This window comes from Typopeltis vanoorti, chromosome 10, assembly GCF_054136105.1.
Source record: "Typopeltis vanoorti isolate ZY-2024b chromosome 10, IOZ_Tvanoo_1.0, whole genome shotgun sequence".
NCBI classification, from domain to species: Eukaryota; Metazoa; Arthropoda; class Arachnida; order Uropygi; family Thelyphonidae; genus Typopeltis; species Typopeltis vanoorti.
In genome coordinates this window covers 131,437,570-131,453,995 of record NC_143558.1, presented here as the reverse complement: position 1 = coordinate 131,453,995, position 16,426 = coordinate 131,437,570, and the positions used below count along the sequence as shown (strand labels likewise).

The 16,426-nt window shown below is 38.4% G+C and overlaps 1 protein-coding gene across 1 annotated transcript in view; it reads left to right on the top strand.

Moving 5' to 3' along the window:
- The window catches only part of LOC150102798 (anoctamin-5-like), a 621,013-nt gene that overhangs the window by 232,631 nt on the left and 371,956 nt on the right, over positions 1 to 16,426 (top strand). The window contains exon 7 of the mRNA XM_090398743.1: positions 12,833 to 12,888. Coding sequence (XP_090254869.1) covers positions 12,833 to 12,888 — 56 coding nt within the window. The remainder of the gene's footprint in view (positions 1 to 12,832; positions 12,889 to 16,426) is intronic.

Here is a 16,426-nt window from a genome sequence, read left to right as displayed (position 1 = left end):
AAAGGAGAACAGTGTGACAGGAAGGGTGGTCAGTGTGTTGCCTAGGTATGATTGTGGTGAAATGAGGCGGAGAGCAAGGATTATGAATGATATTCTGGCTGAAATGTGTGAGGAGATGGGACTACAGTTTGTTAATGTGTGGAATGAGTTTGAGGGACGAAGTGAGCTGTATGGGAGCGATGGACTGCATTTGAGTGGTTATGGTGTGAGTCGCTTGGAGAGACTGCTGCTGGAAGGTAGAGAAGTGAATAGAGAGAATGAATCAGATCGAGAGGGGAGTGATGAGGAAGAGCAGGAGAGTAAGACAGGAGAGATTGAAGGAGTGGAAATGAATGTGGAAGTGAGTGGTATGAGTATAGAAAATGAGAGAATGGGTGTGCAAGAGGAGCAGGGAAACGGGGAGGCTCAGGGTGGACAGGGATACACAGCGTGAGAAAGGTGAATGCTCCAAGAGGAGGTGAGAGAATGTGTAGGCAGGAAAGTAATGGGATGATCAGGGATCAAAAGGAAACAGATAGAATTGCAAAGGGTTCTAAAATGAAGAAGCAGAAAGGGAAATGGCCCCAGTCCAGCATGGAGAGATCACATCGAGTGAGTGGTATCAGTGGAACTAGCTGTAGATCCAGAAATGAGTTGTTGTGTTTGTATACCAATGCTAGAAGTATAAGAAACAAGGCGGATGAAATGGTTGCACTAATTGCGTCTGTGCACCCAGAGATTGTCGGAATAAGTGAGACATGGTTAGATGAGGATGACATCCTGACAGGAATAGAGATGGAAAGGTATGATGTGTTTCATGATAATAGAAGGGGTAAAAAGGGAGGGGGAGTGCTATTGATGATAGAGAAAGAGTTATGTCCATACAAGGTAGAGATGCAAGAGGGAAATGGGGCCAGTGGTTTTGAGGCAGTATGGTGTGAGATAGAGGTGAATAGAATCAAATACTTGGTGGGATGTTGTTATAGACCTGGTAATGTGGATGGTGGTGATAGTGAAATGTATAGTCAAATAAGCCAAGCAAATAAGAAAAGGGTGATCATTATGGGTGATTTTAATTATGGCAATATAGACTGGAATGAAGAGATAGCAACTGGGAGTAAAGAAAATGAGTTGAGTTTTTGAGGGATAACTACCTCAGACAGTATGTAACAGAGGGCACACGAGGATTAAGGGTCTTGGATTTGGTCATCTCATCGGAGGATGTAATTATCAATGGGGTATCAAATCATCCACCAATTGGTGAAAGTGACCATGAGGTGATTACTTGGGTGGTTGCCAGCAGTGCAAGGACCCCTGTGAAAAAAGGGTATATGTGGAACTACAAGGGGGGTGATTATGAAGAGCTCAGGAGACAGCTTGCAGGTGTAGCATGGAATGATAAGTTAGCTGGAAAAGAGATCAATGCAGCTTGGGGGATTTTCAAAAAATATTTAGCGGATGCAATGTCTAAATGTATACCACGGGTGAGAAGGTTAAATAAGTTAGGTGTGAGATGGATGAATAAAGAGATTAAGCATGCAATACAGAGAAAAAGGTCATTGTGGAGGCAGCATAAGAGAAGTGGAAGTAACCAATTTCATTAGTTTTACAAAGACCAGGCAGGGAGAGTGACTTGGTTGGTGAGAGTAGCTAAAGAGAGGTATGAACAGCAGTTAGCTAATGAAGCTAAAAAGAATCCTAGGGAGTTCTTTCGATATGTAGCCAGCAAAAGAAAGAATGATTATGGAAGGATGACATTGATTGGAGGAAATGGTATAAAAAGAGCTGTTGCAGAATGTGTGGTGGAGATACTTAATGAGCAGTTCATAAAGATCTTTCAATCTTGTGAATATGACTTCATGGAGAGATTGAGAGCAGTTGGTAACGGGGAGGAGAGACTGACTGTAAGTGAGCAAGAGGTGTTTGGGGAGTTGAGTAAACTAGATGTAAATAAGGCTGTGGGACTTGATAATATATCACTGCGTATTCTTAAGGAATGTGCCAGAGAGTTGACACCTGCCTTGACATATTTTTTTAATACGAGTCTTGCACTTGGTCAAGTCCCTAAAGAGTGGAAGGAGGGCAAGATTGTGCCACTTCATAAAGGAGGTGATCGAACTCAAGCATCAAACTATAGGCCTATCTGTGTGTCAGGTGTTGTGGTTAAGATGTTGGAGAAGCTTGTGAGAACTAGGATCCAGAGTTGGGTTGACAACAATGGTATAATCTTTGATGGACAGCATGGATTTGCTAAAGGGAGGTCGTGTTTTAGTAATCTACTTACTTATTACAATAAAGTGACTGCTTCCTTGGACAGAGGAGAAGGATACACAGTAATATACTTGGATTTCGCAAAAGCTTTTGATAGAGTACCTCATGATAAGTTGACAGTCAAACTAGAGCAGATGGGGTTGGATATTAGATTAGTGCATTGGATTGGAGACTGGCTATCTGATAGGTATCAACAAGTTGTGTATGGAGGTGCAATATCCAGGAAAAGGAAAGTCACTAGTGGAGTGCCTCAGGGATCTGTTTTAGGGCCATTACTATTTAACTTGTATATTAATGATATTGGCAAAGATTTGGATGGAGATATTCAGTTGTTTGCAGATGATGCAAAGTTGGGACGAACCATAAAGAGTAGTGAAGATGTTGTGGATTTGTAAGAAGACTTGAATAAATTGAGTGATTGGGCAAGCAAATGGGGATGTGAGTTCAATGTTGCAAATTGTAAGGTTTTAAAATTTGGAAAACAAAGATGGGATGCAGAATTTATGCTTGGTGAGAATATATTGTTGGGAGGAAATAAGATATCTGGGAGTGATAGTGGATAAGGATCTAAAATTTAGGGGACTCATCGCCAAAATTGTGAAGACAACACAAAGACTTCTGGGAATGATGAGGAGGATACTGACGTGTAGAAGTAGGGAGATTCTTGTTCCATTGTATAATGCTTTGATTAGGCCACACATGGACTATTGTGCCCAGATTTGGTCACCTGGTTTTCAGAAGGATGAAGAGATGTTGGAAAGGGTCCAAAGGCGACTGACTAAGGTAGTTTCTGACCTCTGGAATGTTGAGTATGAGGAAAGATTGAAAAGATGTAATTTGCAGAGTCTAGTGGAGAGAAGGAAGATGGGAGATATTATTATTATTATTATTATTAAACAAGACCTCATGGAGTCAAAGACTCATCTAGGAGGTCCTTTTATCTCCCACACATCTCATCATACCGGGTCTTAAACACATTCAAACTCCCTGCAGACACCACACTCTCAGGCAAGGCATTCCAATCATTCACAACTCTGCACGAAAAAAACCTGCCTCTCACTCCCCTACTCACACCCTCTTTATACAGTTTCCAGGGATGACCTCTGGTTCTCCCCTGATCTCCCACTATTCTCTGTAGAACTTCTCCACCATTGATCCTATAACAACCCCTTACCAACTTGTAGGTCTCTATCATATCTCCCCTCTTCCTTCCCCCCACTAGACTCTGCAAATTACATCTTTTCAATCTTTCCTCATACTCGACATTCCAGAGGTCAGAAACTACCTTAGTCAGTCGCCTTTGGACCCTTTCCAACATCTCTTCATCCTTCTGAAAACCAGGTGACCAAATCTGGGCACAATAGTCCATGTGTGGCCTAATCAAAGCCTTATACAATGGAACAAGAATCTCCCTACTTCTACTCGTCAGTGTCCTCCATATCATTCCCAGAAGCCTTTGTGTTGTCTTCACAATTTTATATCCTTATCCACTATCACCCCCAGATCTCTTATTTCCTCTACCTCCAACAAAATATTCTCACCAAGCATAAATTCTGCATCCTATCTTTGTTTTCCAAATTTTAAAACCTTATATTTTGCAACATTGAACTCGCATCTCCATTTCTGTGTCCAATCACTCAATTTATTCAAGTCTCCTTGCAAGGCCACAACATCTTCACTACTCTTTATGGTTTGTCCCAACTTTGCATCATCTGCAAACAACTGAATATCTCCATCCAAATCTTCGCCAATATCATTAATATACAAGTTAAACAGTAATGACCCTAAAACAGACCCCTGAGGCACTCCACTAGTGACTTTCCTTTTCCTGGATATCGCACCCACATACACAACTTGTTGATTCCTATCAGATAGCCAGTCTCCAATCCAATGCACTAATCTAATATCCAACCCCATCTGCTCTAGTTTGACTGTCAACTTATCATGAGGTACTCTATCAAAAGTCTTTGTGAAATCCAAGTATATTACTGTGTATCCTTCTCCTCTGTCCAAGGAAGCAGTCACTTTATTGTAATAAGTAAGTAGATTACTAAAACATGACCTCCCTTTAGCAAATACATGCTGTCCATGAAAGATAATACCATTGTTGTCAACCCAATTCTGGATGCTAGTTCTCACACGCTTCTCCAACAACTTAACCACAACACCTGACACACAGATAGGCCTATAGTTTGATGCTTGAGTTCGATTACCTCCTTTATGAAGTGGCACAATCTTGCCCTTCTTCCACTCCTTAGGGACTTGACCAAGTGCAAGACTCATATTAAAAAAATATGTCAAGGCAGGTGTCAACTCTCTGGCACATTCCTTCAGAAGATGCGGTGATATATTATCAAGTCCAACAGCCTTATTTACATCTAGTTTACTCAACTCTGCAAACACCTCTTGCTCACTTACAGTCAGTCTCTCCTCCTCATCATCAGCTGCTCTCAATCTCTCCATGAAGTCACATTCACAAGATCGAAAGATCTTTATGAACTGCTCATTAAGTATCTCATCTCCACCACACATTCTGCAACAGCTGTCTTTATAACATTTTCTGCAATCAATGTCATCCTTCCATAATCATTCTTTCTTTTGCTGGCTATGTATCGAAAGAACTCCCTAGGATTCTTTTTGGCTTCATTAGCTTACTGCTGTTCATACCTCTCTTTAACTACTCTCACCAACCAAATCACCCTCCTTGTCTAGTCTTTGTAGACCTCATGAAATTGGTTATTTCCACTTCTCTTATGCTGCCTCCACAATGCCCTGTTTCTCTATATCGCATGCTTAATCTCTTTATTCGTCCATCTCACACCTACCTTATTTAACCTTCTCACCCTTGGAATACATTTAGACATTGCATCTACTAGATAGTTTTTTAAAATCCCCCAAGCTGTATTGATCTCTTTTCCAGCTAACTCCTCATTCGATGCTACACCCGCAAGCTCTCTCCTGAGCGCTTCATAATCACCCCCCCCCCGTAGTTACACATATTCCCTTTTTTCACAGGGGTCCTTGCACTGTTGGCAACCACCCAGTAATCAACTCATGGCTACTCTTACCAATTGGTGGATGATTTGACACCTCATTTATAATTACATCCTCTGATGAGATGACCAAATCCAAGATCCTTAATCCTTGTGTACCCTCTGTTACATACTGTCTGAGGTAGTTATCCCTCAAAAACTACAGACACTCATTTTCTTTACTTCCAGTTGCTATCTCATCATTCCAGTCTATATTGCCATAATTAAAATCACCTATAATGTGATCACCCTTTTCTTATTTGCTTGGCTGATTTGACTATACATTTCACTGTCACCACCATACTGCCTCAAATCCACTGGCACTATTTCCATCTTGCATCTCTACTTTGTATGGACATAACTCTTTCTCTATCATCAATAACACTTCCCCTCCTTTTTTACCCCTTCTATCCTCACAAAACACATCATACCTTTCCATCTCTATTCCTGTCAGGATGTCATCCTCTTCCAACCATGTCTCACTTATTCCGACAATCTTTGGGTGAACAGATGCCATTAGTGCAACCATTTCATCTGCCTTGTTTCTTATACTTCTAGCATTGGTATACAAACACAACAGCTCATTTCTGGATCTACAGCTAGTTCCACTGATGCCACTCACTCGACATGATTTCTCCATGCTAGACTGGGGCCATTTCCCTTTCTGCTTCTTCATTTTAGAACCCTTTTTAATTCCAACTGTTTCCTCTTGATCCCTGGTCATCCCATTCTTTCCTGCCTACACATGCTCTCACCTCCTCTTGGAGCATCCACCTTTCTCACGCTGTGTACCCCTGTCCACCCTGAGCCTCCCCGTTTCACTGCTCCTCTTGCACACCCATTTTCTCATTTTCTATACTCATACCACTCACTTCCCCATTCATATCCACTTCTTCAATCTCTCCTGTCTTACTCTCCTGCTCTTCCACATCACTCCCCTCTCGATCTGATTCATTCTCTCTATTCACTTCTCTACCTTCCAGCAGCAGTCTCTCCGACTCACACCATAACCACTGAAATGCAGTCCATCACTCCCATACAGCTCACTTCTTCCCTCAAACTCATTCCACACATTAATAAACTGTACTCCCATCTCCTCACACATTTCAGCCAGCATATCATTTATAATCCTTGCTCTCTGCCTCATTTCACCACAGTCATACCTAGGCAACACACTGACTACCCTTCCTGTTACACTATTTTCTTTTATCCTTCCAAGCAGCGTCCTGATATCCATTCTGACACACTCTTTGCCCTCTCTAAAATCATTTGTACCAATTAATACTATTAACTCTTTTGCTCGCTCCCGCCTCATATCCAATGCCTCAATCACTCTAATTATTTTACCGCCTGGAAAACATACCTTGTGCATTCTATCCTCTAGCACACCTTTAATAATGGATTCACCATACAACGCCACTCATTCATCTTTCGTTAACTCTTTCATGCCATCATGATTTATTTTAATAGTTTTGACCTGAATTCTCTTAATTTCATTCCACATCCATTTCATTTCTTGCCTCATCCAATCCAATTCAACTTCCAAATCTCGCGACACATTCTCTCTATCATTCAATCTTTCTTTCTATCTCTCGACCCCCCCTCTTCTCACTTTTACTCTCATTTATCCTTCTTTGTTTCCGTACTTTCGGTCCAACATACGTCCAACTTTTGTTATCATTCATTCTTTCGATTTTTTTCACTTCTGATTTCTGCGTCATGCCATTTCTAGTTTCATTCGTTCTCTCAATTTCATTTCCTTCCACCACTCTCGCCTCACTTTCGTACCTTTTAACATGCGTAGTTATATCTAAGTAGATTATAAAACATAATGTTTCTTTTACAAATCTTTGTTGACCATAACACTACTGTTGTCAACACCCTCCCGTAACTTCACTACAACTCTTTGTACACTGATTAGGGCTGTAATTCACTATCTTAGTCTTTTATTACCTTCTTTATGAAATGAAATAATTTTATTCTCTCTCCACTCCTTTGAGACATTGCCCCATTGAAGTCTTGTTAATCTCATATCAAGGCTTTTGAATGCTTCCTACAGACTGTAGTTTCATGATTGACTTAAAGGCAGCATATTCTTACAGTATTTGGGCAATATGATTAGAGATTGCACTAATCACATGTGAACTCATATCATGCAAATATGAAGTTTTCCAAACAGATTTAAATTATGGCACTCGACCATATGTCAGTGATTTGAGCAGTTAAACAGTGCTAATGACACTGTTTTCAGAAATATTATTATTATTATTACTATTATTATTTTCGGGCTACTCCAAGGAGTACTTAGACTTTTCGAGGGAGACCCTAAACATCATGTCCACACAACTATACGACATTCTCACAGTATCTATCATACCTTTCCTTGAACTCGCTCACTGTCATAGCACCCACAACAGACTCTGGCAGCTTATTCCACTTATTTACCACTCTAAAAATAAATAACCCAGCTCTAACACCACTGCTAACCACACTCTTGCCCAGCTTCCATAGGTGTCCCCTAGTTCTCCCACCACCAGTCCTGATCACAAAAATATCCTCTGAATTAATCTTATAGAATCGTTTTAGCAATTTGAATGTCTCAATCATATCTCCCCTTTTCCACCTATCAACCAGTTTCTGCAACCCACAAATCTTCAACCTGTTCTCCTATGGTTCATTCCATAGACCTGCTATCATCTTAGTCACTCGCCTCTGGATCCTCTCCACTTCCTCCCCATCAAGAAAGAACCTAGGTGACCAAATCTGGGCACAGTAGTCAAGATGAGTCTTATCAAGGCTCGGTACAGAGGTACAATAACTTGCTTGTCTCTGCTCGTTAAGGTATTTTTCAACAACCAAGTGAGTTGATGAGCTGATTTAGCTACTTTCGCAATGTGCCCCCTAAACTTCATCTCCCTATTCACCAACACTCCCAAGTCCCTGGCCTCATCAATCTCTTGGAGTACAGTTCCACCCATGTGGTATACTGCTGCTAATCTTTTCACCCCAAAATGCATAACCTTACATTTTGTCACATTAAATTGACATCCATTCTCCTTAGCCCAGAACTCCAATCTATGTAAGTCATCCTGCAAGACTTTGACATCTTCTGCATTCACTATCGCCCTCCCCAACTTTGCATCATCAGCAAACAAATGAACTGTTCCACTTAGATCCTTCCCTATATCGTGAATGAACAGATTAAACAGCAGTGGTCCAAGAACAGAACCCTGCGGCACACCACTAGTCGCAGGCCGTCTTTTGGACCCTACTCCTGAATAAACTACTCTTTGATATCTCTCCATCAACCACCCACCTATCCATCTCACCAATCCTATATCCATTCCCATATGTTGTAGTTTACGAATTAGAATTCCATGTGGTATCCTGTCAAACGCCTTTGCCAGGGGTCCAGCAGTATCACTGCCCATTTCCCTTATCCAGTTCAGCCGTCACCTTGTTATAAAACTTGAGCAAATTACTCAGGCCTGATCTACCCTTTACAAAGCCATGTCGTCCCCTGTACAGTATCTCATTTTCATCAATCCATTCCTATATTTTTTTCTTGACTACTTTCTCCAAGACCTTGACAACAACTCCTGATATGCTGATCGGTTGGTAATTTGCAACCATAGTCTTGGATCCTCCTTTATGCAGTGAAACTATTTTCCCCTCTTTCCACGCCTTTGGGACTAAACCAGACCCGAGACTCAGATTAAACAACATGGTCAAGGGCACTGATAATTCCTTAGCCGCTTCACGCAAGACCCGTGCCGTTATATCATCCAATCCCACAGATGTATTCACATTAAGGTTCTGTAATAGACTATTCACCTCCACTTCATTCATCACAATTCCCATATAAACTAATGGCTCCTTCATTTTTTCAATGTCACCACCTGGATGATATACTTTTGCAAAGTGCACGCTCAGTAACTCCACTATATCGGCTGGTTCAGTGACCTCCTTACCATCAGCATTCCTTAAAATCATTTTGCCATGTACAGTTTTTTTTCTTGCTTGCAGCATATTGAAAGAACTGTTTGGGATTCTCTTTTGCTTGCATAGCTAGTTTCCTTTCATAATCGGCTTTTGCTGTTTTTACCACACTCGTTACCCTTCTGGCCTGCACTTTATACTGTTCATGTGCCTGCAGGTCACCCCTTTCTTTAAATTCCCTCCACAGTTGTTTCTTTTTTTGCAGCTCAAGCTTATTGGTGTTATTCATCCATTTAACCCCCACTTGTTTTACTATTCGGACCCTAGGTATACAATCAGCCATAACCTTTTGTAAATGCTCCTTGACCACTTCCCATGCTCTATCGACATCCAGCCCTTGCAGTTGTACATGCCATAGCACTGATCCAAGCAATCTCCTAAGCTTGTCATACTTGCCAGCACGGTAATTCCACATATACCATTTCTTAATCAAAAATTCCACACCTTTAGCCACCTCCCAGGCCAAGACCTTATGATCACTCTAACCAATAGGTGGCAACTTGGTCATATTCATTACAAATATACAGAAAAAAAACTCAATATATACCTGGATGCTTGCTAGTTTGGAAACAAAATAAAAAAGTGGTTTGATCAAACATTTCATTGAACTTTAATCCTGTTACAAGATGGGGGAAAAAGACAGAAAATAGAACTAGGCATTTTCTCCAACAGGTGTTACTGAATGGCTACAGAAAAAATACCTATGACATTCAAAGGTACTGCTGTAAACCAGTTTGCCTATCTAGTTGGCCAAGTGTAACCACTCTTTGTCTGACAGGCTCTAGGTTTGAGTCCTATGGTAGGCATTGTGGGTTAGGTGCTAGATGAATTTTATTCTACCAGTGTGAATCCATCATTCTGCTTATTGGAGCCCTGAAGTGGCTTGGAAATCATCTGTGCTTTTCTAGAGCAGGGATTCTCCAGATTTCTTAACCTGCCTGCCTGCCTACCTACAGTAGTAACACTATACTATAGGTTTACAACCTTTTGTGGGTAGAATTCACATAAAAATATATATTCACATACACTCATGAGACTAAACACTATGACCACATACCTTGTAGCATCTTTGCTCAAGATGACTGCTTGCACCCATCTTGGCATTGACTCCACTAGACCATAGCAAGTGACCTGAGGTATTCTGGGCTAACTAACAGAATAACATTCAAGAGGTCAGTGATTGAGTGAGGTACTGGTGTCAACTGGCAGAAGCTGGGTTCCACTTGATCCCACAAATGCTTGATGGGATTCAAATTAGGAAAATTAGTCATTATCACATGGAATACTTGAATGTGCTGTTTAATATGCCTTGCTGGAAGAATCCTGATCCATCAGGCCACAGTGTCACTATGCAGGGAAACTGGTCCAAAACAATCTCCAGGTGGATACTACCACCACTGGCCTGATTCAGGCCAACTGAGCAGCCTGATTGGCCTCTATATCTATAGTATATGAAACAGAACCAAGGAACAAAACTACACAATATTTGGAAAGTTAAAAAAGAGTTGTCATGTTAGTGAAGTTTAATCTCAATAAGTTGATGATAGAACAGTCAATCAAACTCATAGTTGTTTTTAAGTTCTATTGGCCTTTTCATATATTATAGTATATATATATATATGTATATGTATTTATGTATATGTATATGTATATATATGTATATGTATATGTATATGTATATATATATATGTATGTATATATATATATGTATATGTATATATATATATGTATGTATATATATATATGTATGTATATATATATATGTATGTATATATATATATGTATGTATATATATATATGTATGTATATATGTATATGTATGTATATATGTATATGTATGTATATATATATATATATATATATATATATATATATATATATATATATATAGTATATTGTTTCACCTACAATTCTTCCTGCTAAGATTGTCTTCTTACCATGTTTAAACAATATTTGATATTTGATACTGGTAGTCTTTCACAATGTAGAGGTTTCTGTAGTCATCTTCTCTTGTCCAGCACTAAGAATATAACTTTTTTTTGTTTAAGTTAAGGGATATTACATCCCATATAGTTTCTTAGCTGAATAAGAAACTCAAAGAGTTTCAAGCCGAATATAGTAGAAACTCTATAAAGTTTGGCGATTCCAAGCGTAAGCAAATACCTAGAAACTGCAGCAACTGACCCTAAAGGTAGTGCAAGCTGAGGCAACTCGTGTCAAAGGTGGAGCAAGATCCGATCACTATTCTTGATATTTACCCATAATGTTTACCCATAATGTGAACTTAGCTCCTAGGAGCTGTATTATTGTTCGACATTATGAGAGAAGGTCACTACCCAGACCGGTTTCAACCTTTATTGAGGTCTCATCAGTGAGTAGGCAGACCTAGTTAATATCAAGTTTGTAGCGAACAGAACTTACAACCCTTCTACGAGTTTTGCCATGAGGTGTCCTAATAATTATTTGATATATGAAGAGCCAAAGGCTTCAATTCGGCGACATATAACTTGTTTAAGTTAAGGGATATTACATCCCATATAGTTTCTTAGCCGAATAAGAAAGTTTCTTATTCGGCTAAGAAACTATATGGGATGTAATATCCCTTAACTTAAACAAGTTATATGTCGCCGAATTGAAGCCTTTGGCTCTTCATATATCTAACTTTTTTTTTTTTTTTCTAAATCAAATATATAGTTTTTTCCCATTTTGAAGTGAATTGGCTGTATTTAAGTGCTTAAGGATGTTTACTTGTGGCTATCTGAAGTCTTCTGATATGAATAACTATACATTTTCTTTGAAACAATATGATCTACAGAGCATGAGGATTCATCACCAGAAAAATGTATAAACATGTACAACAGAATAATGTTGAAAGTTTATTTTTCACTTGGTTAGAATATAATAAATTTAGTTTAATCCTTTATCCAAGTGTGAGCAAACAAAGTTTGTGCCTGAAAGCTTCAGGACTGGGGTAAGGTAGTGCAACACCAGGACGACTCCTTGCAAAGGTGGAACAAGCTACTAACACTCCTATCACAGTATCTCCCATAATGCAAAACACATCTCCTTGCAGATATGTCTAATGTTATGTTATGCATTAAGTGAAGGGCCACTACCCAGACTAGTTTCGACCTTTATTGAGGTCTCTTCAGTGGGAGCCAGGCCCAAGTGGAGATACCAGGCAGAAGCATTAGCAAGGTCATCTCTACCTATAGGAGTTGCCAAATGGTGTGCCACCTTTTTAATAAATTACTCTGGATTTAGAGAAAGATGTTGAAAGTTTATTTTTCACTTGGTTAGAATATAATAAATTTAGTTTAATCCTTTATCCAAGTATGAGCAAACAAAGTTTGCACCTGAACCTTACCCCAGTCCTGAAGACACTTTCAGGTGCAAACTTTGTTTGCTCACACTTGGATAAAGGATTAAACTAAATTTATTATGTACAACAGAATAATGTTTATTAAGCAAAACGAAATCATTGAGATCATCATTCTCTTTTTTTTTTTCTTTTCCCTTCCTCCCATTATTTCAATACATTTTTCTTTTAGGTATTCTTCATCTTCTTAAAAATAGAGCATATTTAGCAGCTTATCCTTTGCATGATGTAAGTATTTTTATAAAATTATCTAGCATTTTTTAAAAGTATAATTTTTTTTTGTTTGCCAGGTTAGCCAATTAGATAGCATCTCCATTATTCAGCAAACATATTTGTGAGTTCAAATTCCACCTTTGCTGGTTGTGAATTGATTTTGAAAAATGGATGTTTGCAGATATTTTTTGGGTGGTAGATAAATTTCATTGGATGTGATTAGATTATATTGGATTACGTTGGATGTAATGTGATTACATCACATCCAGCCTTTTTAACAATTTCAAGCCTGAAATTGTTGAAAAAGTTTCAACTACTTCAGTTCTAACATAGAACTGTGTTAGTCTGTAGAATAGCACTACCAGATTATTCAGTCGCCCATGGTACTAATATACTTTACAATTGTCATCGTAGGAATTATCATTAAAAAAACAACAACAACATAAATAACAGAAATTTGTTTTTAAGATAAAACTGAAAAATCTGTAATTTGTTAATGACTTGATTATTTTAACTAAGAAAAAATATGCATTATATTATTCAAACTTAAAACTATTTTTATGGTTAGCAATGAAACTTTTTATAAAATGATAAAATATAAATTTACATGTATTATTTAAGAGTCAAACCTACATAACTGGCAGGAAACCCTCACATAATCTTGTAAAGAATGTGGAGAACCAACTGAGGTGTCTAATCCTCACTTTCTTGTGGTGCACTCTGTTAGTAGGTATCCAACTGGATTCGGCAGTGCAGACTGGCTGGCAATTTTAGACTTATCTGCTCAAATTGAATTACATAGTAACTTAATTCACTTTTAATTTTCTATGGATCTGTTGTATATATAAATATATCAAATATATAAGCCCAAGCTTATATATTTGATGTTCCACTATGCTACCTACATGAAAACTAAGTTTTATTTTTATATATTTCATTAAATAAGTGCATGTGTTAAACACACAAAATAAGTTTGTATTGAAATAGTAGCATTCTTTTACTCACTCATACACATTTATAACCTTAAAATATTGGATCTTCTGGCACTAAATACAAGATATTATTATTATTATTACGGGTATCTCCATGGAGTCAGTAGACTCATTGCGGGAGACCCAAACTAGCAAAACAATATCTATCATATCTCTTCTTGAATTCATTTACAGACAAAGAACTCACAACTGAGTCAAGCAATGAATTCCACTCATTCACTACCCTCCAGGCAAAAAATCTCATTCTCACACCCTTGTTAACCACACTTTTCTTTAATTTCCAGGGATGACCTCTTGTTCTTCCATCATTATCACACAAGCTGAAACATTTCTCCTGCATCAATCTTAAAAAAACCTTTCAGTAATTTAGATGTTTCTATCACATCCCCTCTTCTCCGCCTATCAATCAACCTCTTCAATCCACAAGCTCTCAATCTATCAATGTAGGGAGCATTTTTTACATCACTCACCAACCTAGTCACTCTCCTCTGAATCTTCTCCACAACCTCCTCATCTCCAAGGAATCCAAGCAACCAAAACCTGGAAAACAAAAAAAAAATTATATCTGCAAAGGCAGAAGATATCTTAGAGACTCAAACAAATATTCACAGAAAACTTGGCAAATACTGCTCTAGAAAATCGGAACACAAAATTCTCATCAGTGCGTAATTCCACTAAGGGAAACAGCAGCTACACATTTTCATGCATACAATCACACAGGCAAAATAACAACTTATACCTGTGTACTCAACATATGCCTTACTTCTCTAGCATATTCAGTTACTACTTAAAACAAGTACCAAAAAAAATCAACAGTTTTCTCCATAAATAAATAACAAAATGAATTTAACTTACATATATATTTTTTTAGTATAACATTTTCACCCTAGTATCAAGAGCATCTTCAGCCATGGCTTTCAAATTGAACAACATCAACAACCATTTCTGATTGACAAAAAATCTCAGTCCAATCCTTGGTCAAGTTGATGACAGCAGTGAATTCCTTTTTCTTGTTTGATAAGCTTTATACCAGACAAATCAAGAAACTTTCTGAATATCAACTTCTTCAACCCTAAATTTTGTTCTATATCATTGTTCAATGGAGATCTGCTAATACTTTGATTTCAATGTCAGCCAAACAAAATCATGGAATGGGGGAACCCTTAACCACCTTGCCAGTCATTATGGATCAAATATGCATCCGCATACGCTTCGTATCCATCATATATTTCAACGTAATATCAATGGTATTACAATTTCAATATGCACTTCGCATCCATGATAACTTGAACGTCTATAGACGTCTTAGCCGGTAGCGTGGTTACTACTCACTTGTACAACTTTCAAGTTGAGTGATGCAGCAGTTTTCATGTGGCAACCATTGAAGTAAGAGTGTGTGAGTGGAGCATGACAGAAGTTGTGTCATGGAGCAAAGAGCTGTGATAAAATTTTACTGTAAATTAGGAAATACTGCTACAGAAGTGTACCAAGACCTAAAACAAAGTTTACAGTTTTAACTGTCTGAGCTGTGCACAGGTGTTCCACTAGTTTTCAACTTTTAAAGATGGGGAAATTCATCCTTCAGGGACTGCAAATTCTTCTGGAGTCCCTGAAGGATGAAGACACTGTGGATGACCTGTTTCTGCATGGACAAATGAAAATGTGGTGAAAGCTAGGGAGATTGTTGCCCATGACAAGCAAATAACCACTAGACTACTCACTTGTACAGCAAGGAAATGGCCAGATTAATCTTAAAATAGATTTGCACAAGAGGAAGATTTGTTTGAAGTTCGTGCCATGCACATTGATACACAGAGAGCAAGCATGCTGACAAAATTTCATTCATCCATTTGATCAAGATTGTGATGTGTTGCAAAGAATTATCACCAGTGATGAAAGTTGGTGTTTTCAGTTTGATCCAGAAATGAAATGCCAGAGCATAGAATGGAGCCAAACATCTTGGCTCCATTCTATGCTCAACGAGCACGCTTCTCTCTGGCAGAAGAAAGTCAGGTTTCAAAAATCACATGTCATGACAATGGTCATTGTTTTTTTTTCGATGCTGCTGGAATTATCCACTGTGAATTTGTTCGTAAGGGCAAAACAGTGAACAGTCAGTATTATTTAGGAGCAATGCAATGTCTGTACACCCACATGTCAGTAAAGAACTATTACAAAACAATTCGAAAATTACAAAACAAGATGAAGTCTGCTTTGTAAGGGAGCTGTACAGCAACATTGAGGATATCCAGTTCAGTGTGACCCAAAGACTGAAGGAGGATCCCGTTCAGGACTTCCACTGTGCCTTCAAACATCTGTATGATAGATGTAAATGTTGTGTGGAGTTGGAGGGAGATTATTTTGAATCTGTGTAATTAACAATTCCAAATATAGTTCTTTGTTTTGATATAATAATTATTGTCTCATCACTTGCTGTGTACATATGATAAAAATAGAAACATTACTTCAAATAAACTGCACAGCTTGTTTCGCATTCTTAGAAGACTTCATCGGGTGCATAACACAAGAGAAATACCAACAACAAACATTGCAAGAAAAAA